The sequence below is a fragment of the Orbicella franksi genome, chromosome 10, assembly GCF_964199315.1.
Source record: "Orbicella franksi chromosome 10, jaOrbFran1.1, whole genome shotgun sequence".
NCBI classification, from domain to species: Eukaryota; Metazoa; Cnidaria; class Anthozoa; order Scleractinia; family Merulinidae; genus Orbicella; species Orbicella franksi.
In genome coordinates, this window is record NC_138154.1 from 29,859,102 (window position 1) to 29,883,982 (window position 24,881).

Sequence of the window (24,881 nt, forward strand, 5' to 3'; positions counted from 1 at the left end):
TTTTTAAACAGAAAAAAACGGTCGCAGGACGATAAACTGAAGCATTCTACGAATGGATTATGTAAAAAAAAAAAAACAGTAAAACTTTAGTGCCACCAAGATCTTAGACTCGGTACTCGATTTCCTGTATTTGTAAGATAAATGAAAATGTTTTAACTTAATAGTACGAAATAAATAACACGAGTCACTTTTGTCTGTGGGTTAATTTTAAGCAAAAATACGTCCAAACACGAGACTCGTCCATTAGAATTACGAAACATTCAGCACCAAGGCATACGAAATTACCAGCGACATGCACTCGTTTTGAAATCGATCACATTCTTTATTAAAGTGCAAACCGGTTCTAATGTTACGTCTGAATGCCCCCAAAGTGGACTTAGCTGCAAAACTTCAAAGGATTATATTAAATGTAATCTAGCGACAACTATGATTCACTTATCTGAACTTCAACGGAGTTGTCGTCAACATGAAACTTGCCAGGAGTCCATAGCTGGTCGTGCTACACTTTATTTGAATTGGTGAATGACGCCTGTCACTCCAATTCAATTCCTTTGGATACAACTTTGCTGCCTCTGGTCAATTCTTGTGAAAAAACCAGGAAATTCATGGTTAAGTTTTTCGCGTGTTAACTCAAGCAAAACTGTCTTGATTGAGTATTAGTATCAGTTAACGGACGTCTATCGGCCTTGCACTTAACAAAACTCCCTCAAAATGTGGAATAACACTTTTAAACGACTACCAACAAAGTGGTGCACTGCAGTGGGAACGAACTGAAGATTAGTTATAGGTTTTGATATAACTACATAACTGTTCTCTTCGTATCAGAGCAAAGGCAAAGGCGGTTGGAATTTTCTGTTTTTATAACAGTTAAAAAGAGTGTACATTGTGGCGCTCCGAGGTGACGAAACAAATTGCGAATGACAAAGTCAAACGGCAAACCAAGCAGATTATCAAGCTGTAAACAAACATTTTATTAAAAATAATCACCCAGTTACTCACAAGAGAAATGTTTGCTATTCGGTTTTTCAACTTCGCCTAAATACAGTCTTCGGTGTCAAGGAAAAACACATGAACCTCGAAGCTTTCACAGCATTGAGGAGAGTTTTATTATACCATTAAATGATCAAATTGAAAGACGAGGGAAACAGCTAGGACACGTAACTAGCTAGAGAAAATGTGGACTTACCTGAAGGAAGCACATCGACTAAGATGTCTTCGCCCTTGCCTTCAATTCAACGGCGATAAATAAAGAAAATATGGACTTGCCTGAAGGGAGCACAGCGACTAAGATGTCTTCGCCCTTGCCTTCAATGCAACGGCGACCGACGCTAAAATGGGTGTGTAATTCTACACTTCTTTATATATACCCACATTAAAATTCATTACAGCCACGAGAAATATGCTTTGAACAAAAGAAATGCATCCCAAGTTAAGATTGTGTGCTTTGAATTGTGAAAAATGAGCAACTTGGGAGAAAAACACGCACCTGAAAGGAATTTTGGTCCGAATATGCTATGTTTGTAGTTAATAGGCCAATCTTGATATATTAAAATTCTAACTTGGCTCCGCCAGGTTTAACGGGATAATAATAAAAAAAAAGTTAATTATTCATCCCTTAGACCCAAGGCGGTTTCTTTGGTTTTATTCCCCTAAGCCTCAGAGCTAAGTAAAACATTTAATAAATCGAAATTGGCCTTTAACTGTCGAAAATCGCGCAGACAAGAACACAGCGGTGAAGCGTCGTAAAACGTACTTTTGGTCCAGCTAAATAATTATAGCTGCGTCATAATTCAACTTTAATAATGACGAAATTTATGCGCGCGCAAATTATGACGCATACTCAGTTCTCTTACCTCTTTTTCACATCTTTGGAAAATATCTTTGGAAGAAAAACTTTTCTCTGACAATGAATAAGCTTACGCAATCGCATGAAGATCTAACCGTCGATACAACCAACATTTTTAATTTTGACCATAAAAATTCCTGCGGACGAAGTTCTCTGGAAAGCACGTGCTGCACTACGGTATTTTAATTTAGCGCTTCTATATCTAGAATTCAGTTTCTTTGTAGAATTTAAGAGTGAATGCCTATAAAAATGGACCTAAATCGCCTATCAATGGCACAAGTCGAAAAATTAAATTCGCTTGTACTTTGTCCATAGATAGGTCCTAGTAAGAATTGAAACGGACCATAGTTAGTTTCTGCTAATACAGCTTTCTTTGGTAGAAATACGCCAAAAACGATTTCGACCCGATTCGGTTCAAAATCTACTTCCGGTTTTGCTGAATTTTCCGAATATTTGATTGCTTCGCGCTCCGCAGAACAGCTACTTGAGAATCTTTCAATGGATTTTATATTCAGTTCAGGTCTTCGTGGTATGACTGAGGGAAAAATAAAATAAATCAAAGTTAGTTTTGAGCCCGAAGAGAGATCAAACTGACAGGCAAAGTTTTACAGTGTGTCGCAAGAGAATTATTGCATAAAAACATCGCCATATTTTTCTATGGGCTTTAACTTTAAATACCATAAAAACACTTTGTACGGGTTAAATATACACCCACCTGTTAGGATATCAAAAAATATCTCTGGACAAGTGGTTTCAAGTCGCCCGCCTTGGCCTGTGTTTCTCATAGATTTTGCCCAAAATCCGCCGTTGGAATGTAAACAATTGCGTGACGCGGATAGCCACTCTCGAGTAAAATATTCGTTTCCAGCAATCCGATGAAAGCAATTTTTGAAACGTTGTGTGGTTAAAATAATGGAATTTTTTGTTTGTTTTGTGAAGTATATATGAAATAATTCATATTTGAACTGCGGTAGTAGATGAAAGTGAAGTATGATCATCGCAGTAAATTTTCCAATTTAAGCAACTGGAAAGAAGAAGCCTGAAAAATTGACCTGACCTCGCTCCCAATGTGTGGCTTCATAGCTCAGTTGGTAGAGCATCGCACCGGTATCGCGGAGGTCACGGGTTCGAATCCCGTTGAAGCCCTGATTTTTTTCAGGCTTCTTCTTTCCAGTTGCTTAAATTGGAAAATTTACTGCGATGATCATACTTCACTTTCATTTTTTTTGTTTTGTTTAAGTTAGTATAAATATATATGTTTTTTTCACTCGCATTGCAACACCCACGACATCCCTGATAAAGAACGTTACTACGTACAGTACTCCGGGAAATGATTTTAACACTTGTTTATTTTATTGATTTCACTGATAACTTACAATATAGTGGTAGTTTTAACTTAACCAATCCTCTATGGTTTATGGCAATTGAATCATTGACTGACAAAAAAAGTCAAGTGGAAATACCATAATTTCTATAAACTACTAACAGCGTGACGGCATCTCAGCTCTTCTAGCTGTGTAGAACATTTGTACCTACACAATATGCTCAAACTCAGCTAGAAAACCCGGAATTTCTTGAATTGAATTAGCCGAGGAAGAAATTGCGTTTAAGTTTCAATCATACTGGGGAAAAAAATCCATCTTTTCTACTTTGGTTGTTTGATCAATTAACTGAAATTTGCAGATCATAACACTGGTAGACAAATAAACATTACAGTGGTCGATCGAGGACTAGGTTTACACTAAAGGAGTTTTTTTGGATTCGCTAAAGTTCCCGGATTCATCATTTTTAGAGTATTCGGATTAGATGGGGTTTACAGTTAAAGGATATTCGGATTCTTAACCGTTTGCACACGACGATAACTCCGGGAACATTCATGATGGAATGGTTAACAAGCAGTTTGTTGCCTCGACAACAAGTCTTTACTTAATATCTAGAACCGTCGAGGTTTTCGATCATGCCATCGTCGTCATCTGCGCAAGAAAGTATAAATTGGGTTTGCAATGCCTTGCAATGTTGCATGAAAATGAAGCTATTCTGAAGACTAGATCGGGTGTGGGAAAAAAGGAACAAGGGACAATAGAAAGCGGTTAGACAGTTGTGTTGGAACCAAACGCGATTGCTGAAAAATCGCTATTTTTGGAATAAGACGTGAAAATCTATCCTATCGTTTCTTTAGTTCGAGAATACTGTTCTAGGAGGCGGACAATTCTTGAAACGTGGCTATTCTGAAGCTATTGTCAAGGATTTTTTTTTTCTTCAAGATTTTTATCACATTGAAAGGGGGGAGAGGGGTAGGCGGGCTTGCGCGGTTTTGGTCTTAAGAGAGGCTGCCTGTGAAGTCATCTGCCGTAACTGTCCCAACAGTTTTGACCAGGATTGTAGTCTTTAATGAACAGTTAACATCCATCTTGTTTTGTTCGCGGAAGTCGGTCACGGAAGAGCGAATTTCAATGAAATATATATATAATTTGATTAAGCAATTAGCCAAAAATAGGTTGGCCGCCAAAACAGTTTAGGGTTTAGCCTAACTCTAACCTTAAGTTTTAAGGCTGAAGAAAAAAAGAAAAAAGCATTGAGCATTTCAGTTGTTTGAAACAGAAACATTCGCGCACAATATAGTACATGCGTAACCTGGAAAGCAATCCGTCCAGCACAATAACAATAACAATAACATTTATTATTTGTATCGCATAAATAGTTCAAATTAACAGCTTACCGAGACTCTCGCACTGTCGATGCCCGTTACCAGTTTTAGTAACATCCACTTATAACTTAATAGAATTATACCTAATACCAAAAATGCTTGGTGGTCAGAACAACAAAGCCGATCAACTGATGAGTAGTCAATTCTTGACAATTCGTCTCGGTTGATTGCACACGCGCCATAGGGCTGTCAATCAAGATGTAAACTTTTACTTCCCGCGAAAACGTAAAACCGCCATTTCTCCGCCAATACTTAGTCCTATTCAAAATTTTTTTTTCAGGAATTAGAGATTATTCTTCGGGCCGTCGATAATACCAGGAACATGAAACATTCCGGAACATCCCGGAACATGGAATAATTATCATAATTACGCGAAAAATATGTAAAATAAAATTTTAAAAAATTAAATCAAACAAAAATAAACTGGTATCGGCTCGGAAAATAGAAAAAAACAAAAACATAAAAAAAAAGGAAAAAGAAATAAAAATGAAAGTGACTGCAATGAGTGAAGGCTAGCAACTAAGAAGAGTAATCCATTCCTTCCAGTCGTTCACCGTCAGTTTAATCACGTGACTGTTCTTTACTCCCAGATTTCGTTCTTCACGGAAAACTAAGGTGGTGGCGTTCGAACTCCTTAATTAGACTTAAAAGTATGGGTACACGAGTGTGATTTCTTTATTCAATTCATTACGTCAATACAAAGATATGCGTATACACGATTTCTCATGAAGAAATAGTTTCTCCATGAGATAGACATAGAATCTCTTTGGTATCGAGTTTCTTGTCTAAACTAGTTCGGACTGCTCGACCTCTGATGACATTGTAAACAAATACAAACACAAAATTTAAAAACATTTGGCGACGCGCGCGCTGTCTTGCGGGGTCGCTGGTCAAAACTTTATTGTCTCTAGAAATATTTGTTATAAGTGTTGGCGATCTGAAATTGAATTCCAAGTGTCGCCAACAGTTCAAATGCATCTCCTGGAAAATGTTCGTCAGGTACAAGTTAATACTTAATTAATTAAAAATACTTTTACCGCAGGCTATAATCTATTCATCGCTAGTTCAACTTCACGTGCAGATCGTTATCTGACATTCGATCAAACTAAGTTTTCTATCGAGCCATTCGAACACCACCAAAGTAAACCAGACATGCGAAAACCGCGCGTGAACGCGCTGCTCTATAAATCTTTGATTACCTCTAGTTTATTAATAATAACTTGCTTGGTGCTCGGGCTTCCAGAAAGGCCGACTCTGCACTTAGTCGGTCATAGTGCCAGGAGTTCCTAGCGGAGCGGAGCGAAAACTGGGCATGATAAATAGCAACGTGAAGATGGAATAGGGACTAAACTATGAATACCGACTTAACAAGCAACAGTATGACGCTCAGACAAACACCTCAAATGTTCATGAAATCAGGGATCAAAAAAGGAGACGCAATGAATTACCTGGCATTCAACGTCAGAATCGTCCATGTTTGTGTTGAAAAACAGAGTGCTGAAAAGCGACGTGACGCAATTGGCGGGAAAGAAGAGGAGCCTTCACTCATTGCAGTCACTTTCATTTTTCTTTCTTTTTTCTTTTTTTTTTACGTTTTTGTTTTTTTCTATTTTCCGAGCTGATACCAGTTTATTTTTGTTTGATTTAATTTTTTAAATTTTATTTTACATATTTTTCGCGTAGTTATGATAATTATTCGATGTTCCGGGATGTTCCGGAATGTTCCATGTTCCTGGTTTTATCGACGGCCTTATTCTTCGACCACTACTTTGACCCAAAAATCCAAATTTGAAGAAAATTGCCGACCTGAAGGTATACTGTAACCTTAAATGTTTCACTATTTACTGGGATCGTTTTAGTTCTTAAACAATCCCGGAAAAAAAACGCATCCAAAGTGTCGTTTCCCAGTCTTTCAGAACTTCCCAACCAACAAGCAGCAACATGTACTAGAGCATTTGTTTACTTTCTAAACCCTCCCTACAAATTAGACCTTAAGTGGAGGGGTGGGGAGGAGGTGGGACGAGGGGTATTTAAGTCTGGGTACCAATTAACAAGGTACTGAGGTACCGTCTGATTATATTTGTTTTATACAACGTTTCTATAATCAATTAATTATTACTTCCTTACATTCGAATTTCTTTTTCTTTACAGGAGTGCAAACTAGAGGCATCTCCAGGAACCATTGCCTCCGTCATGGATTTTAATTCATGGGACATTGTGTGGAGTTTGTGTTTTGGATTATTAGCGACATTGATCGTTGCCGGAAATCTCCTTACCATCTGGATATTTCTGAAACAGAGACTTCGTAAACGCGCTCATTTTCTTTTGATTAGTTTGGCTGTTGCTGATTTACTGGTTGGGCTGTTGACTGTTCCTCTGTACATAGCTATTGCGGCAACTCCTGGCAAAGTAATGCCGGTAACGTTGGCGTTCATATACGTTTACGGTGACCCTTTTTCTGGTATTGCCTCCATCTTCACGCTTGCCGCTATTTCCTTAGAGAGAATGTACGCAGTAGGTTGGCCTTTTCGTCATAGAACTCTAAACTTTCGTGTTTACATATTTGCTATTGCCATACTGTAATATCCAGTCCACCATTCCGACAATTCCAGTATAGTTCAGTTTTGCACATGCGCATACATCGCTTATAGTACCACGTTGTCAGATGTAGTCGGCGAAGTGTTCTTGTTATTAAACGGTATTCATAAACAGAAAGACACGCGGTTGTTACACATACCATGGATCTTGGCAGCAATATTCATTTCTATAATGTTACTGCTTAAACTCTCTATCATAACACCAGAGAACTTCCTGTATTCTCTCGTCTTGTTTCTTAGCACGCCTCTATTAGTGATGTGTATAGCATATTATGTTGTATGGAAGAAACAAAAAACAATGATGAGTAACCAGAATCACGCGGTAAGAGAGACAAGATTAGCAAAAACACTGTTCATTATCACTACCACCTCTCTTTTGACCTGATTGCCATTTCAAATTCTGACCCTATTGGTAAATCGCGGTGTACTTGGAGATTTCCCTACATTAAGATGACTACTTATATCATCAAGTTTTTGCAATTTAGCAACTCCTTTGTAAACGTAATAATTTATCCATTCAGAATAATAGAATTTAAGAACGCCCTTCTTCAGATGCTTCGTTGTTGTGCGCATGTGTACCATCGTGAAAGAAGAAATGAAGTTGTGCCGATGCATCAAGGGAGACTGGGTCAACCGCATCATTGCCAAGAATTACACATTCCCAATCATTAGGAAATCAGTTAGATGGAATGTAAAATTCATGTCACTTTCGGTGTCGCAAGCATTAACAGAAAAGGTAATAAAAGTGTGACTTTAACTACATTTACCACATCCAAAACAAGAAAGACTTCATTGTTTTCTAGTTCAATCAGTGGGTGCTAAGTACAATGTTACTGTGCAATCTATGATCAGTCTGTTTTTAGAATTTGAATTAGAAACCACTGATTACTTTCAAGACAATTTATTTGTAAACATCATAACGTGCTTGGTGAGGCTAGTGCGCGTCATGTATACACCAATAAGTTGTCCTTCTATCAAAGCCTCAAAATTCCTATATGTTAGTTGTTTGCATTGATTTTGATATAGTAGTACGAGGGGTGTACAAATTATAGCGCAATACCACCAGTGGATCAGTTTTGGCATTTGTATTAACTTTTAAATTCAGTTGAAATAAAGTGTGTGTAATGAGTGTGCGTGTGTGTGTTTCATTGGGTTCCAGACTAGAAAAAACCTTCTGAAGAGTAGAGTGAAGGCTTTCTACAGTTACGTCTCATTAAATCCATTAATTTGCACTGACACATTAACTATATACAATCAACAACCTTCCAAAAAACTATGTTAAAAATTGTCGCCAAACGTTTTACTCAGCTGCATAGAAATTAAATCAAAAGAATGCAAAAAAAACATGGCACTAATACTTATAAAGAAATAATTTATTACCTAATATGTTCTTAACAGTTTCTTAAACTTCCATTGCCTTTTTTTTTTTTTTTTCTAGTAACTGAACAGGTAGTACGTCTTCGAAACATTTTGAAGAACAAATAAAATTTACGATTGTACACGGTTCGATTTCCGCTGCTCTTTCGAGTTCAGTCTCTTTTCCCGAACGGTTAGTAAAAGTCGAGCCCAAGTTTCTACAAGTGCAAATTTTGACTTCAAAGTAAATATAAGGTGAAACAGAATCGTGTTCTGCTAGGTCATCCTACATTGTTACCTCAAAACCTTAAAGTACAAGACAAATGCAATTTCTTGCAGCTGCCTGCTGTCGTCCTAATGTCAAAAATAGGGTATTAGAAGAAATTAAATTTTATCAGCCAAAAACTCTGCATAAGACAATGACCGCTTTATTAGAATAGAAGGCACAGAAACCCATAAGAAACCCATACAAAGACCAAGTACTGTGCATGCATTTAAGTGCTGGTAAAAGTAACTCTAAATGAATCATTAATATCTTCAGTTCACATTGGGTTCCATTTTTAATAGAAAGTAAAGTAAACTGTAAATTCCTTAGTGTTTTACAAATTATGGTAAGAATGAAAAGTGAATTACAAGTTCTCCTTGTTATATATGCAAGACAAAGACGCCATGTTGGATCAAACTTCCGACTGCGTGGTTTACTAACCTGGGCAACAGTATCACGGTCAGCGCTAGTGCCATACATAACATCCTCATTTTTCTTACCAGTTACAATAAACGGCACGCAATGCATGCTGAAGCGGTGACACTGACTTAACTACCATTTCTAAAATTCTGACTAGAAAATTGGAACATAAACAAACAAACGGATGCTTAAACGTAACTAGAAGTAAACTGAAGGTACAACCTGTGTGTGGAGTGAGAAGTGAAAAGGGTGAAACAGGATGAAAAAATAACGCACATAGTAGTTGCGGGACTGAGTAAAATACTTTCTGTTGTTTCAGTTGATGCTGGTTGTGATTCAATGCAATAAAGTCAAAACTCCTAAATCGGAGAAGTAATTTCTCTCCCCTAACTTTTAATTATCGGCTATTTAGCCATATGTTTGCAGCCTTCAATAAGGATCCATTCAGAAGAGTTTCAAGACACACTCATGAGGGTAAAAAAGCACAATTCCCAAGCAGCTAATTAAAACAAACATCAATAACTAAATGTTCCAATGCACAATAAAGGAAGAAGTGGCTATTGCTCTGGTACGTAAATATAGTCAAACAAGTTGTTTCGCAGGGAGTTGTCTCTATTTAGTTCAATATTCAAGAATGATTTCCATCAAAGTTTTATTCTAAGAAGACACACACATATATAGTGGGGGTTCTGGCACAGCACTCACACACCCAGTGCAAGCGTAGCAAAACACCTCATCTGAAGATTCGGTGTTTTGCTACGCTTGCACTGGGTGTGTTCGTTTGTGACCAGAACCCCCACTATATATGTGTGTGTGGTGGTGTGTGAGGCGGCGGGGCGGCGGGGGGTGGCGGCCGGGCGGCGGGGGTGGTGGCGGCGGGGTGGCGGCGGGGTGGCGGCGGGGCGGCGGCCGAGCGGCGGGGGTGGTGGCGGCGGGGTGGCGGCCGGGCGGCGGGGGTGGTGGCGGCGGGGCGGAAGCGGAACGTGTCTTGGAGGCGGCGGCGGCCGCGGTGTCGGCTGGTGTGCCCTTCACTTGTTTGTACAAAACTGTGCCATAAAATTTTTCCTATTGGAGAAGTGCACGCTCAGTGTATACTGCGCCGACATGGCTGCATGTGGACTTTCCGAGGCCATTCAAAGCCTCCCTCCAGAGCTTCGTGAGATGATTCTCAAGGAGTACATAGCGACAAAAATTAAGGAAAAAACGAAATAGGGTGGGACAAGGTACACAAGAATATTTTAAAACTGCCTTTCTGCCAATACAGGGAGCAGATTGTGCCGATGGTTATTTGTTTCGAATACATGGACTGTTTTTTCGAGGAATGTTGTTTCCCCTGTTTCGAAAGTGGAACTATTCATAAAGCAACGCTAAACCCGCCGATAATACCTCTCGTAGAAGCCACTCCTGAGTACAAGAATTTTTTAAAAGTATGCTCAGGGGACGGTTATGACTGGCACGAGTGGTTCCTTTTTGGCAGGGAGCGTTAGCGAAAAAGGCGGCGACGATATAACATCCGTTTGAATAATTACATTAAAAATACACGGCTTCATTTGCATACCATAAAAACATGCTTGTCAGTGTTCACTTGATTGCGTTTCTCGTGAATGAATATTTCACGCCTGAGTGGCAGAGACATGTGCGTGATATTACACGCGAAGTTGTCGATTGCTTTTATGACGCGGTTCCGGTTGAGGCGATACAGCTTCCCGTTGCGAATTCCTGAAGGCTTCAGTTTAAGCTTGTTGCATTCCTCTTGGCTTCAGTTGAAGCGATCAGGAATTTTCAAAGCCATCAGGAATGTTGAAGTCAAAAGGAATTTTACAGGCGGATTTCTATTTTTTGTCCACAGTTTGTTAGAATACGGTATTTCTTCTCGGCCTGGCCAATAAAAATGGCACTTTTCACCTTTTTTCGAGGAAAAATTGGGCACGAAACGCGGTAGAACAAAGAGACTTCACTAGAGCGATAAAAAGAAACAGCTGATCGGGGGTTTTTCCCTATTTCGCACTTGACTGCGTCAGTGAGTAACCTTCAAGAAAGTTCAAGACTATTTTTGTGACATGACAAATATCACAATCACCTGTTTTTGATAAGACAAAGAGATAGTTTCGTGTTTTTTCGCGCAAAATTTAGTTCAAATCTGCTGTTTAATCTGGAAGTTTTTTTCTATATTCTTCCCGAACCTGGTCCCGAACCTGGTTTCTTATTTTTTCGATATCTGGCTGGATTGGACTTGTCTGTGTTCGCGAGAAGTTCGAGCGTAAAGTCTCTTTAAGCTGGCGATATTTTTGCATTTCACGAGTGATCAGCTGAAATTCGGTGTCAGAAACCCGATTATAATTAAGAGCCTGTGAGACGGCGAGGTTAATCGAGTCATGTTTCGCAATAGCCAGAGAATGGATTCTGGAGTGCTTATTGACTTTGCGTTCAAGCTTCTTGTTGACAACGGACAGGCCAGTGGAAACTGCGCCAGATAAAGCGGCTATCCCGGCAAAAGGCGCGCCAACAACAATTCCAACACCAGCGAGTGATGTTGCGACAGCCCCAGAAGACAGAACTGCTGTGAAGGCGCCAAGACCAACCACGGAATAGTGAAGCGCTTTCCGGGCTTTTTTGTATTTTTTCAACACAAGCCTGTAATGCTCGACCTCAGCAGAAATTTCTTTTTCAATTCTGCTGATCTCTGTTAGCCGGAAATTTTCGGCATTTGGCATTTCGGGAAGGCTTGGATAGATTCTTCTTTCATTCTCGGCAGGCGGCGCGCTTGGTGGCAACAGATTTGCCGAAGACATTGCGTATATATAGAAATTTAATTTAACTCTAATTCAAAAAGAAGAGGTAAGCCCTTGAAATCAAAGAGTTCGCCATTTTCATCTTTCACACAAATGGTTATGCTATTTATGGACTGGTCTGTAGAGCAGTTTCGCAAAACCTGTTGCGGAAAAACCTGGTAGCTTATTTGTTCACAAGGCTTCCCTTTCACATCAAAAGAGGCCAAGATATCGACCTTTTGCCATTGAACAGATTCTTTTGTTTGTCGATCAAGTCGCAATGAATGAAATATGCCGTTGGAGATCTAAGCCTTTTAATGAAGTTTATAAACTTTAGCTTTCTCCCAATACCAAGCAAACCGGCTAAATCGCGATCAAGTTCTATCGGTCTTGACCCAGAATTTTTGATTACAAGCTGGCCAAGAGGTTGGTTTATTTCTGTTTCCAACTTATAGTTATATTTGATGAAACGATTGCCTATTTCAAGTGCAATTCTTTCTAAATTGTAATGCCCTGGGAGTACTTGACCAACTGGCAAAGTGATACTTTTGGCGTCATTATTATCTCCCAAGGTGGTGGAACCTTCTCTTTTCAAATTGTCCCAGCTGTTGTATAAACTGCACGAAATGAGTTTCATGAAATCGACTCTCGGTATCGGTTCTTCAAAATAGATGGTCTCGCCGTTCTGTTGGGTGACAAGAGTGAGAACAACCATTTTTATATTCAACAAATAAAATTGTGTTCAAATAATATGGCGAATGTGTGGAAAGATCCAAACATTGTGATAAAAGACGCAATAGCCAAGACAAACGCATGGATAGAATTTGCAGCACATTTCCCCAAGGCCGATAGATCGCGTTTCGTCGCTCAGGGGAGTACAGACGGAAAAAACGTAACGGAAGAAATCTTTTTCAAAGAGGGCCCAGGCTCGCTGCAAAGCGTCTTCGGCTCAGACAAAAAATATTGGAGCGAGGAAATGAAAAAGGCGCTCGGTTTGGAAGACAAGCGCTCGGGGGCCGTTGGAGGTTTTCCTTACCAGCTGGCGCCGCTTGGTTCAAAAGTTTCTTTGCCCATCCCTTCCGTACCTTTCGACGGCAAAGCGCAAAGTTTGAAAAAAATATTCGACGCCCCAATCCAAATATACGTCACGCCTGATCAATATTTCACGACAAAATTCCGAGAAATATTTGAAAAAACCAAACTCAGGCACACGTCGGCAGTCGAATCAAAACGCTGGCTGGGAGGGCCTGACATGAAATATTGGCCGCAGCAGCTCAACTTCGCGGTTTTCTGCGCGACACAGGGGTGCGGAGTTTCTCGCGAAATCTTTGACAGCGGGATGGATCTCCCCCTGCAGATAAGAGCTTTCTACAAATTCCACGTGTATTTCACAGTCAGGCGCATTTTGTTCCAGCTAGGAGGTATTCAGAGCATGAGCGCTTTGCCCGGAGACCCGCCTTTCAACCAATACAATAATCATTACGACGTCGCTTCATACAAAAGGATATGCAGCGAGTTCGGCATTGCCTCCTCGAGTGATTTCCGCTTCACGCACGGAGAAAACCACGGTCTGGGAAGCGTTTACGTGTACGCGTCAGGCGCGACAAAAACTGACTACCAATACCCGGGATGGAACAAATTTAGTGATGAAGGCGGGAAAGGGATAAAAGGAAACCTGATTTATTTCATCGAGCCGGGGACCGCTTCTGATGCTCAAGCTGACTGGTTCGCGCCAAACACCGCGAATGGTTTGACGCAGGCGGGCTTGTCAAGAATAAATCAGTCAATTGAAACTTTCGTTTACTGCATCCTGGGCGCGCAAGTCAACGTCCGCAACAGCATTCTCGGCTCTGGCGGTCGGGCGGGAGAAGCTCAGAGCGAGTTCCTGGTGCTGATGGAAGACGCAATCAGACAGCCCGACTTGGCCGCGAGCGTGCAAAGGTACCAGCTCGCGGTGGACCAAGCGAAGGTCAGGCTCAATCTCGCTGTTGTCCCCATGGCCTGGCTCATGCCCGCGCAGATGATAATCAACACCGCAAGCACGATAGGTTACAACAACAAGCTTAAACAGGCGGTCTCTGGGATGAAACTTGGGGTGAACAACGAGGTAAGTCCAGACACAAAAAAAGCTGGGCTCAAACTCATGGCAGGCGGCCCATCAAAGATTAACCCTCCCAACAGCCACCCGGCCAACCCGATACACAAAGCCGCAACAGCTGAATCAAGCAGGGGCAAGCCCCTCGACCCGGGGCGTGGGGTGGAACACCACAGGAAACCAGCTTCGACCGAAACTCAGCAAGCGTAGCCAACGGCACAAAAAATAGAGCCCACGGCTCAAGATAAAACACCGCAACACGAAATTAACAAAACGGCGGTAATTGTCGGCGTTGTTGGATTATCGGCGTTGCTGTTCATGGCTTGGCGGTAAAGTGTGGGGTTCCACCTAACAGCCCCGCTGGTTAACGCTGCTTCTTAAAATATTTTTCGAACAAAAAGGCCACCGCGGCAAGAATGAGCAGCCAGGTGTGCTCGGCCAGAAACCCGACGACTTGGCCGGCGGCTTTGAACAGGAAGCTCACGATCGAGCCAATCAGCTCGGGCAGCAGAGAACCGAGTTTCGCGGCAATATCTTTGAGGCCATTTCCCAAAGCTTTGCCGGTGGCTTTCAAACCTCTGGTGAGGACCCCGATGACTGCTCCGATTGTGGTCCCGGCGGCGAGAAGAATGGCGGTCAACGTCACGCCATATTTTTAAGATCTCCTTGACCCTTTCCAAGAGAGACCGCTCCATTTCCCTTTCCGCGATCTGAGTTTGCAAACGCGCGATCTCCTCGTTTCTTTCTGCCACTCTGCCTTCAGCGGCTTCTTTTTCGGAGGGCGAGGCATTCTCATCTGGATGATCGCCTGGTCATCCTCGTTTTGGCGCTGCAGCTCGCTTTCCTGCTCTTTCAGGTCGTCCAACGGTTTTGTTTGGTTGAGCCTTTCTTCCATGGCGTTTGTTTCACTTTCTTCTGCTGCGAGGCTGGCCCTGAGTCTGTCAACCTTGGTTTGTTCCTTTTCTCTGGCCATTGCTTTTTTTGTGAGCGAGTCCAAAGCTTTTTTCCTGTTTTCAAGATCGGTTTGATAGTTCTTTTTCTGTTGTTTGAGCCTTCGCAGTTCTGCTTCACTTTCAAGGTTCGAACCTTGTTGATCCTGAATGGAATCAATCTTAGCGGCGGTTTGCTGTATTTTACTTCTCAAAACTTCCACTTCTCTCTTTTCTTTTTCTCTTTGCTCAGATAATTTTTCCGCCTGTTGAAGTTGTTTTTTAGATTCTTTCAGTCTTTGGCGTTGTTCTCTGATGGTGTCGCGGTCTTCAGCAATGATGTCTTCAGCTCTTTGCCCCAGAGCTGATTTTTTCGCGTCTGTGAAACTTTTTAGTAACCCTTCGTCGCCAAGCTTGAAAATTTTAGACTCACCCCCCCGGGAGCCAAATGAAACGATCTCAGATTGATTTCCTTTTTTGCTGAAACCAATTGGGCCCAATTTTTTAAAGTGTACCTTCGGGAACCATCTTCTGATTTTTTCTTTTGCCCTTTCAAGCATGGCCGGTTTGTCATCGGTATGTAAGAAATCACCGAGCAAAGGGGTTTCTTCTTGATAAGAAGTGTCAGGCAGGCCGGACTGCTCGTGAGGAAAAGTACTAATTTCCGTTTGTTCGCCCCCGTGGTAGGGGTCGCCAGGTTGGTAGGGAGTGGACGCCGCGCCTGGCTGAAAAGGACGGGTTGTGTCAACCTCTAGTTCGCCTTCATCAGAGTCGTGATCAAGCCGATTGTCAAGGTCCGGGTCTTCGTAACCAAATTCGCCACCGCCTTCCGCCATAGCGATATATTTCAAGCATATTATTTTTCAAATTAGAAATTATCGCCGGCGGGTAATACGATGTCAGTTCCAGAGAACCTTCGCCCAACATACAGCAAAAAAACATTGGGCGCCATGCAGGCCGAGCGCGCGGTCAAGCGGCCCACCTTTGACCGCACTGAAGCCAACCCCGGAGACACGCTGTATGTTTCAGTGCCAAAGCTGAACGTGAACGAGGTTCCGGTGCCGGGCTCGCTTGCGCTTGTCTTTGACATCGACCTTTCTGGAGGGGAAGCCAACAACTTCCTCGTACAGAACGTCACGCGGGCGCTCGTTGACAGGCTGCACGTGAAGTTTGGAGGCGAAATCCCGCAAGACACGGTCGGCTACGGCATCTACAAAATCTTTGATGACCTTTTCCTTTCACAGGAAGAGCGAGACAGCAGGATTCTCGAAGGGATTCAGAGCGAGGATCTGTGCAAGACCCGCTCAAACGCCGGAGACAAGAAAACCTCTGGCGTCGACGCCGAAGAAAAGCTGAACGAGGTATACGCAAAAAAGTACCGGATCAGGCTTGACCATCAGATCCTAACTGATCACGGTGTTTTCTACCCCCATGCCCTTTACAACGACCTCATGTTCGAAGTAACCCTTGCTGGAGCTGAACATGTGGTCAAAGGCTCTGATGCGACCAAGCTAAAATACAAGCTGACGAACATCCATCTCGAGTACGAAATGATCCGCAGCAAGACTCTGGCAGAAGAGGCGTACAGCGTTTACTCCAGCGGAAAAGAGTTCGCCTATGACCACGTGATGTGTTCCAAAGTGGTGGAATTCGAAAAAAACTCCAACACGACGAAGAACATCAAAATCGACTCCCAAAAAATGTCGATGAAAGCCCTCTTGCTACTTTTCATAGAGCCGTACGCTAATGGCGCCAGAGATTCAGAAAAATACGTCTTCCCGGATCTGACGAAAGTCAGCGTCACGATCAACGGCTCGCCCAACATGATTTACAACGCCGGCGTCGAAAGCAAGGACATGTGGGAAGAGGCCCAACGCTTCTTCGTGAAGGAAAAAAATAAAACCGAGCACATGGATGCGACAAAGTTTTACACTGGAGATAATTTCGGGCTTCTGATTGATATGCGCACCATGGCGGACCAAGAAATGCACGAAAGCGGCAGGCGCATTGTGAACAGTACAGACGGCGTCCAGCTGGAAATCGAGAGGAAAGCATTCTCAGCCGACTTGAACTGCCACGTATTCGTCATCGCCGACTACCAGTTGAATGTTATGGACAGACAGCTAGAATCTGTACAGCATTGAATATAACATGGACCCGAGCAAGATACCCTTCAACGCTCTCATCGTGGGGCCGACCAATTCTGGCAAATCGAGGTTCGTGGTGGACCAGCTCTACGGCCCGTTCCGCGGAAAGTTCGACTACATCGTGCTCATCTGCCCGACGTTCACGCACAACAAGACCTACCACCGTCTTGGCGAAAACGATCCGAGAATGGATGTGATAGTCTGTGAGCAGCACGACGTGGAAAGGTGGTTGAAGCTCGTGAGATGGCTTTCCGAGGGCACCAACACGCTCATAATCCTCGACGACTGCGCGGCCTCCAAAGATGTGAAAGGGCGCACAGGCGAGCTGGTGAATCTCGCCTTTTCTGCGCGATATATGGGCATCAGCGTGTGGGCGCTCACCCAGACGTTGACCGGCATAACAGCTTCCTTCCGGGAGAACGTGGCGGCGATCGTCCTCTTTTACACCCCCTCGGCCAGGACCACGAAAGCCATCTTCGAGGATTACGCCGGTGAGCTCTCCCCGGATGAGTACAAAGGTCTGGTTTCAAAGCTGAAAGAGAGAAAGTTCTCTTATCTTGTGTTCGCGCTTCGCCACCCGTACGGGATAAAGTTATTTGAATAAAAAATGCGAGCTGTATATAGCCTTGCACAATGGCTGCAGAAGATGCCGCGTTAGCAGAAGTTTTGAACCTTCTTCAAACCGAGCCCGAGCCGTCGAGTGGCCCCGCAGGCGGCCTTGTTCCAACCGCTCCCGGACCCGACATTCCCGCTCTTCGCGAGCAGCTGGCCGTGCTGGTGTCCACAGGCAAAGCCAAAGAGGCCATCGGAGTGCAGCTGACACACGAGCAGGTGAAGCGCCTGAGCCACAAAGATGTCGAGAAATACCCCAAACGCTACGAGACATACGTGGGCTCGAAGACAACGGACAGCCTGATCGACAGCTTCATTTTTCTTGCAACCAAAGTGGTCGGAATGGCCGTCAAAATCAAAGACATCGAGGCTTACCAAAAAGAGCTCAGAAACGACTACATCTTGAACAAAGAGCTCTCTAATCTGGCCGGCAACGTTTCTTTGAAGTGCGGCCGGTTTCTTGCCGCGGCCAACGCGGTGTTCATCACCACGAAACATATTGATTTTAGTCCACAGCGGGGCTCTGGCCCACGCCCCGGGGATGTGGGGTGGAACCCCACACAGTTGCCGGAGAAGATCCACCCTTCTCGTGATGAAAACGGCAATCCGCTTGAGGGCGTTGATGAAGTACCCGACTCAGCAACAACAGAATAACTCGTCACCAATCATCAACAGTGCGGCCAGTTGGAGAGTGGCTGCTTTTGTTGTATAACATCATGGAGAACCATCCGTGGAAAAGTCCTGCAAGTATCGAGGCAGAAAACAAATGGAAAGAACTTCAAGAAGACTTTGAAGAAGTGAATAAATCAAAGCAAATTTACGAAAAAGAAAAAGAGTTTTTTGAAAAATTCTTCCAAATTATCCGCTCTGGCAGTGGGATAAAAGAAGAGCATAAAAAAGAACTAATTTTGAGAATAAAGTCTGATGTACAAGAAAAGTTGGAAACATTTCGGTCAAAGCAGCGTAAATACGAGAAAAAGGTGTTCCATCTTTTAGAGTCTTTAGATATTGAGTTGTTGAGATATTGGTCCTTGTTTTTGCAGACAGTGTAGGCGCCACCTCACCCTTCTCGCGATGAACACGGCTACCCGCTTGAGGGCGTTGATGGAGTACCTTGCTCAGCAACTGCAGAATAAATGGTCACCATTCATCAACAAATGCTGAGGTTTTGCTGACAATTCGTTAACAATTAAACTTTTTTAATTTGCTTATAATACGGTTCGCTTCAATGTCAACCGAACAATCCGAGAGCGCGCCTGCCATAGTGACTGTGCCTCAGGTAGAGGCCAAGGCAGCGCCTGCCGCCATCACTGCGCCTCAGGTAGAGACCAAGACAGCGCCTGCCGCCGATACCACACAGCAAGCGACGACTCCGACTGCAACCCCAAGCGTGTGGCCGCCGGAAAAATAGTTGCCGAAAGAAATCGTCTGGCCCGGGAAGAACAGAAGAAAGCGGCCGAGGCTTATTACGCAGAAAAGCAAGCGAAAGCCGCCACAGCGGCCCCAAAGCCAGCCTCGGATACAAAAGAAGAAAGCCCAAAGGGCGGCGGCCTTTTTGGCCTAAGCGCCAACCAATGGATTGGTATTGGCGGCATAGGCGTTTCCCTGGCCGGGCTCTATTACAAGCGTGAAGAGCTCATGGCAATGGCCAAGGCCGTGTTCGACAAATTCAAAACGCCGAAGCCCGCGCCGGAGCCCGCCCCTGAGCCCGTGAGTGTCGAGCCAAAACCTGCTCGCGATACACGGCCAAGAGGATTTAAAAAAATGATTTAAATGTTTGCGCGTGATTCATATCTCACGATGACGATCCCAAGCATTACGCAGTTTCTCATCTATACAGCAGCAATCGGAGGGATTACGCTTTTTTGGGCCACTCTCACCGAGAATGCTTATGGAGCGGTGTCAATGCTTGCCAACGAAATGTTTGCCGATAAGGTCTCTCAACACAGAGAAAGGCGGAGAAAAATGGAACAAGAGGTCAGGCGAAAAATTGAAATAGGAGACAAAATCAAAGAATTAGCGGAAGAAGAAGCTGAAAGACAGGTCCCCAATTAATTTTGTTTTAAACTTTCGCTCTTTCCTTATATCAAGCGCGCCATGTCCGAAAACAAGCTTGTCAAGATCGTCATTGACGCCGCAACTCTCACGGGATTAGCCGCGGGCATCGGCTGGGCCACGAAAAAGGTTGTGAAAGAGAATTTCACTTCTGATCCCAGCAGCAGCTTTATGAATTACATGAAGTTCACCGTCGTCGTGGCGGGCAGCATTGCGCTAAAAGGGTACCTTGAGGGCCAGAAAATCCTCCACGCCAGCGTTTGAAAGCAACGATTTGAAAAAATCTTCCGATAATATATTGCCATGGCGAGCATCGCGATCATGATTGGCGGGGCTGTGTTGAACGCCACGGCTTTTATCGGGGGCAATTATCTGGCGAGGGCGCTCGGCGGGGGCGACAAAGCCGCGCTTGAAGAAAAGAAGCGCCACGACAAAGCTCTCGAAGATTATCAAGCCGCTTACGCCAAATACACGCGAGACCGGACACAACTTCTCGACTGGATCGCGACCAACGCGCAAACAAAGGAGCAGGCCAAGCAGAACATGACCAACACGGACTACGCCTTCAAACTCTAAAACCAGGCGCATCCTGACGAACAGATGGTGCCCCCCAAGGAGCCAAAGTTCCCAGGTTTCTATCAGCCAAGCGAGCAGCAGAAAAACGGCGAACTCGCGTTCGTGGGCGCCGGGGTGCTCGCTCTGGGCTACGCTGCCTTCCGGTTCCTTTAAACTTTTTTACGCCTTACGTATATGGACGTCAAACTTGCAAAGATATACTACGGCACCGGGGGCTACTGGAGAGGAATCGCCGCGATCAAAAAATTGGCCGAGGCCGCCAAGGTACCTGAAGAAGCCGCAAAAAAGTGGCTCAACAGGCAAGCGCTCTGGCAGATATACCTCCCCGCGCCGAAGCGGATTCCTCGGCCGAAATTCGACGTTCCCACGCTCAACAAGGTCCATCAGGCGGACCTTCTTTTTCTGCCGCACGACAAGCTCCCTCGCGGCCGCAAAGTTTTCAAATATGCTCTCACCGTTGTCGACGTGGCCAGCCGCTACAAAGAGGCCGAATCCCTAACTTCGAAAAATTCTGATGAGGTCGCCCTGGCCTTTCAGAAGATTTACAAGCGCTCGCCTCTCGAATGGCCCGAAATGCTGCAAGTTGACCCCGGGCGCGAATTCATGGGCGCTGTCACACAAGAGATGGAAAAGCACAAGACATATATCCGGCGCGGGCGCGTTAACATTCACCGAGACCAGGCACTTGTCAAACGTTTCAACCGCACCCTGGCGGAGCGCTTGTTCGGGCACCAGTACGCTGCGGAGATGCTTCTCCCTGAGGGCAAGCGGTCCACCGCCTGGGTGAAAAGACTTCCTGAAGTTGTTTCGGCTCTGAACAAGAGGTCACAAGCATCGGCATGAAACTCGCCGTCGCCATCAAAGAAATATCTGTTTACGCAAGGCCGTCGACACCTTACACGAGGGCTGTTGGAAAACGCGAAAAAATCCTCCCCTCTCTTGTCCAAGCTCGTTATCTCTACCAGCCCGGCGAGCTTGAAGGAGGCGTGAAAAGGGCCTCGGATCCAATCTGGTCTTTGAAAGTTTTCGGCATTGAAAGGTCTTTTTCCAAACCGGATCAGCCCGTTCTATACTATCTGCGCGACGGGCCCAAGCGCGGCTTCGTGCCCGAAGAGCTGCTGGTTGTTCCTCCGAACACACAATTACCCCCAGAGCAACTTTGAAACTTCGGCCTCCAACCCTCTAAGTTTGTCATCTGTTAATGTTGACAACATATCCATGCAGGTGTATCCGTAAGCTTTTGTATGGATACCGTCGTCATCTATCCATCGCTTTGAATCAAATGGCGAAAGCGAAATTTTGTTAAGATGCATACCGTAGATCTCGTGACCCTCGCTTCGAAGAATATTCATTCCATGCCATTGCTGCTTCCCACCGAGAAGCGTTTCCTTATACTGTTCATGCGTTATTTGTTTCTTGACAACGTTCTTTTTCACACCCTTCGCTTTTTTGATATTTTTTTCGTCCGTCTTCAAGATGGAGTACATTTTCGGTCTTAGACCAACGTACTCTGCGATGGGGGTTCCTGCACATTCGTCTTTCATCTTGCCCAAGACCTTTTTGTTCTTGTTTGATTGGAGTGGATGCTCATTCGGGTAGTCGCTCGTGTCGTAAAGGTGCATGCTGTTTTTCATGTCTTCGTTGACGTCTTCTGTTTCGATTATAATCAGAAGGCTGTCGGTGTCCGTGTACAAGAGCTCGACTTTTGAGCCGTACTTCTTTTTTAGCTCGTTGTAAAAGAAGTCGTACATCAGGATCTTGCTGTTGTCAAGGATCGTCATCCCCGTGTAGACCGGCTTGTTTAGAAGCAGCTTGCTTTTTCGCATGTCAATCCCCGCCATGTCGTTTGAAAATAAAACATGCCTTGAGTACAAAGGGCTGGCGATCAATTTCCTTATTTTGACCGTCTCGTTGCTGCGCACTATTCTTATGTCAACGCGGTTGCGCAGGTTTTCCATGGTTTTGCCGAAAACCGAGTTGTTCATGAGCTTGTAAAAGTTCTTTTCAAAGGCCTCTTTGCTTTCTTCCTGAACTCTGTGTTCATCCGTATGTACGGCTCCACCCAGCGTTCTTGTTCGAACTCCAGCACCCTGTGTACGCGCTTCAGTTTCATGCCCTGCTTCAAATGAAACTGCAAGTTCCTGTAATGCACGACGTAGTTCTTTTTGTCATGAAGCGTTAGCAGCAGCTTCTTGCTGTCCGGGGGTTTCAGGTCCAGGTCTTTCATCAGCCCCTTTTGGTAGTCCGACATCCACTCCTTTTTTACGGCCTTTTTCTCCGGCGCCAGGGGATAGCTGTTGTGCTCCTCGTGAAGTTCTGCAGGGTATTCGAGATCAACCTCGAGAATGCACCCCTTCTTCGCGTTTTCTTTCATACCAAGGATCTCCTCCTCTGTGGGCAACTCGCTTTTCCACTTGAAACCTCTTATCGGGAGGGGCTTGCACATCGCCCATCCGTAAAGGTTGTTTGCGTCGAGATAGAGGAGGTATTTTTTTGGCTTGCTGGGGTCGTAGCCCGGTACCTGCGGGTTGTTTGCCTTGGCGTACCTGCTGCTCACCATGGAGATTCCGCCCCGCATTCCCCTTTCCACGAATAGGTGCATCTCGCAGTCTGTGAAGAGCTCAAGCTCGATCCCAGTCTTTTTCAGGAGCGCGTCCCAGGAAAGGCCTGGCGACGTGAAATAGTGCGCCGGATCCAGCCCGTACTGATCAAGGCACAGTTTTCGGAAGTTCTCAAACACATCCGCCAGCAGCGCGACGTCAGTTTTCACGTAAAGGTCGTGGTAATCGCCCAGCGTTTTGCATCCAAAAGCCTCCCAGACGGCCTGCGCGTGCGAGTACTCTTCGTCTGTTATGTTCTCGTCGTTCAGCTTGCTGTAAAACTTCTCTTTGTCCGGAAGCATTGTCTCGCTGAATCTTTCCCTTGAGTCCATGTACTCATAAGGATAGATCCCTTTTTTGTAAAGCAGGTCGCTGCCTTTCGAGATCGTTGATGTTATTTTCAATGACTCCTTCGGCGTTGTGCTTACAAGTGAATCGAGGCTTCCTTGCAAAAAGTTCAAGCTGTCTATGAAACGCAGGCCTCCGACCGAGAATGTGATATATTTCTCCATGTTGTTGGCGACGCATTTCACCTCTTTCTCCAGCTTCGACATCGCTTGCATCAAGTGGTGCGCGTCGTAGCCCCTCAGGTTGTGGAATACGACTGGTATTGGATCCGTCTTGGGGTTAATTCGCAATTTCTTGTTACATTCGGCGTGCGCGACTCCGCGGAACCTGCCCGTTATATGGCAATGGTCATTTACCGCGTCTCTGAAGTTTTTCTGAAGTAAAGGGTTTCCACAGTACTTGCAGTTTTCCTGTGTTTCGGCTTCCAGCTTGTCTTTTTCATCTTCCAGCCTTTTCAGCCTTTGAAGTCCCCACTTCTCATTCTCTTTCTGTGCCATGTAGAAACATTTTTTGTGGCCTTGCCCCCAATAAACCCATTTTTCTCTTACGCCTTCTTTATCCGGTTCTTCTTCAGCGTTGCAGACGGGCAAAGAATCCATGAATTCGTCTTTTATCAGAGCTTTTTTGCAAACGTGGCAATCGACCGCTTTCTTGAAGTCTTCCCAGTCCTTCCACGTCATTTCAATCGGTTTTGGTGTGGCCAAACTCTCTCTTATTTTCTCCTCCTCCTGCAAAATGGCACTTAAAAACTCCCCAACCGCGTTTTCAGCCCTGTAAGTGTTGGAACCAACCACTTCGCCATCGCTTCTCACAACAAGGTAAGAGTAACCGCTTGCCTCGTGCCTTTCGATCTTCTCTGTATAGCTTGTTTGCATTCTCCCACGCTCACAGCCCAGAATCTTTCTGATAATTGCCTCAAAGTCCGCGTAAATAATGAAGGGCATCTTCATCTGTTTTTTGAAGTTTTCGAAGGAAAGGATGTTTTCCCCCTCTTTCGGCATCACGATCCTTGTCGGCCTGCCGTTCACACCGTTGCAATATTTTTTGTGATCCACGAACAAGTCTGCTCTTGAGAAACCGGTCAAGCACAGCATGCAAAAGTGCTTTTTATCTTTGTGCTTGGTCTGATCGAAAAGCAAAGCGCTTTCTCTTTTTACGTAACAGTAGTGCTGGATTTCCCCTGACTCGATTAACATCAGGTTTATCCGCGGCACGTTCTCTCGTTTTTTGCTTATCTGGTGCACGATCACACAATCGTTTTCCCAGCCAAATACGTTAATTGCGAGTTTCGGGTTTTGTGCCTCGAGCTTTTCTATCTGTTTTACCGGTGTGGGGAAATCAATGCCAACGTAGTTGATACCGTCATTGACCGGATATTTGCTTGGTCTTTGCGGGTTCTTTCCATCTTTTGGAGGGAATAAAGCGGCTCTGAGTGCCCACTTCAAACATTCGTTGTCCCTGTTTTGGACGTTGATTATCGCTTTCTTTTTCGCCAGTTTGGCGGGAAGAGGCAAGTAGGTCCCTCCGCGAAGTGGCTGGTAGCGCGCAACATTCACG

General features: G+C 44.5%; 2 protein-coding genes across 2 annotated transcripts in view; both read left to right on the forward strand.

Moving 5' to 3' along the window:
• The first annotated feature begins 1,954 nt into the window (after positions 1-1,954).
• LOC145501817 (5-hydroxytryptamine receptor 2B-like) overlaps positions 1,955-24,881 on the forward strand; it is a 46,311-nt gene continuing 23,384 nt past the window's right edge. Inside the window, exon 1 of the mRNA XM_081481207.1 lies at positions 1,955-2,023. The gene's annotated coding sequence lies outside the window, so the exon portion shown is untranslated. The remainder of the gene's footprint in view (positions 2,024-24,881) is intronic.
• On the forward strand, positions 6,570-7,839 carry LOC145500668 (adenosine receptor A3-like). The gene is given in 3 exon segments (XM_081480195.1): positions 6,570-7,127; positions 7,287-7,560; positions 7,563-7,839. Coding segments are annotated over 3 exon segments (915 nt in total). The 5' UTR covers positions 6,570-6,746; the 3' UTR covers positions 7,823-7,839.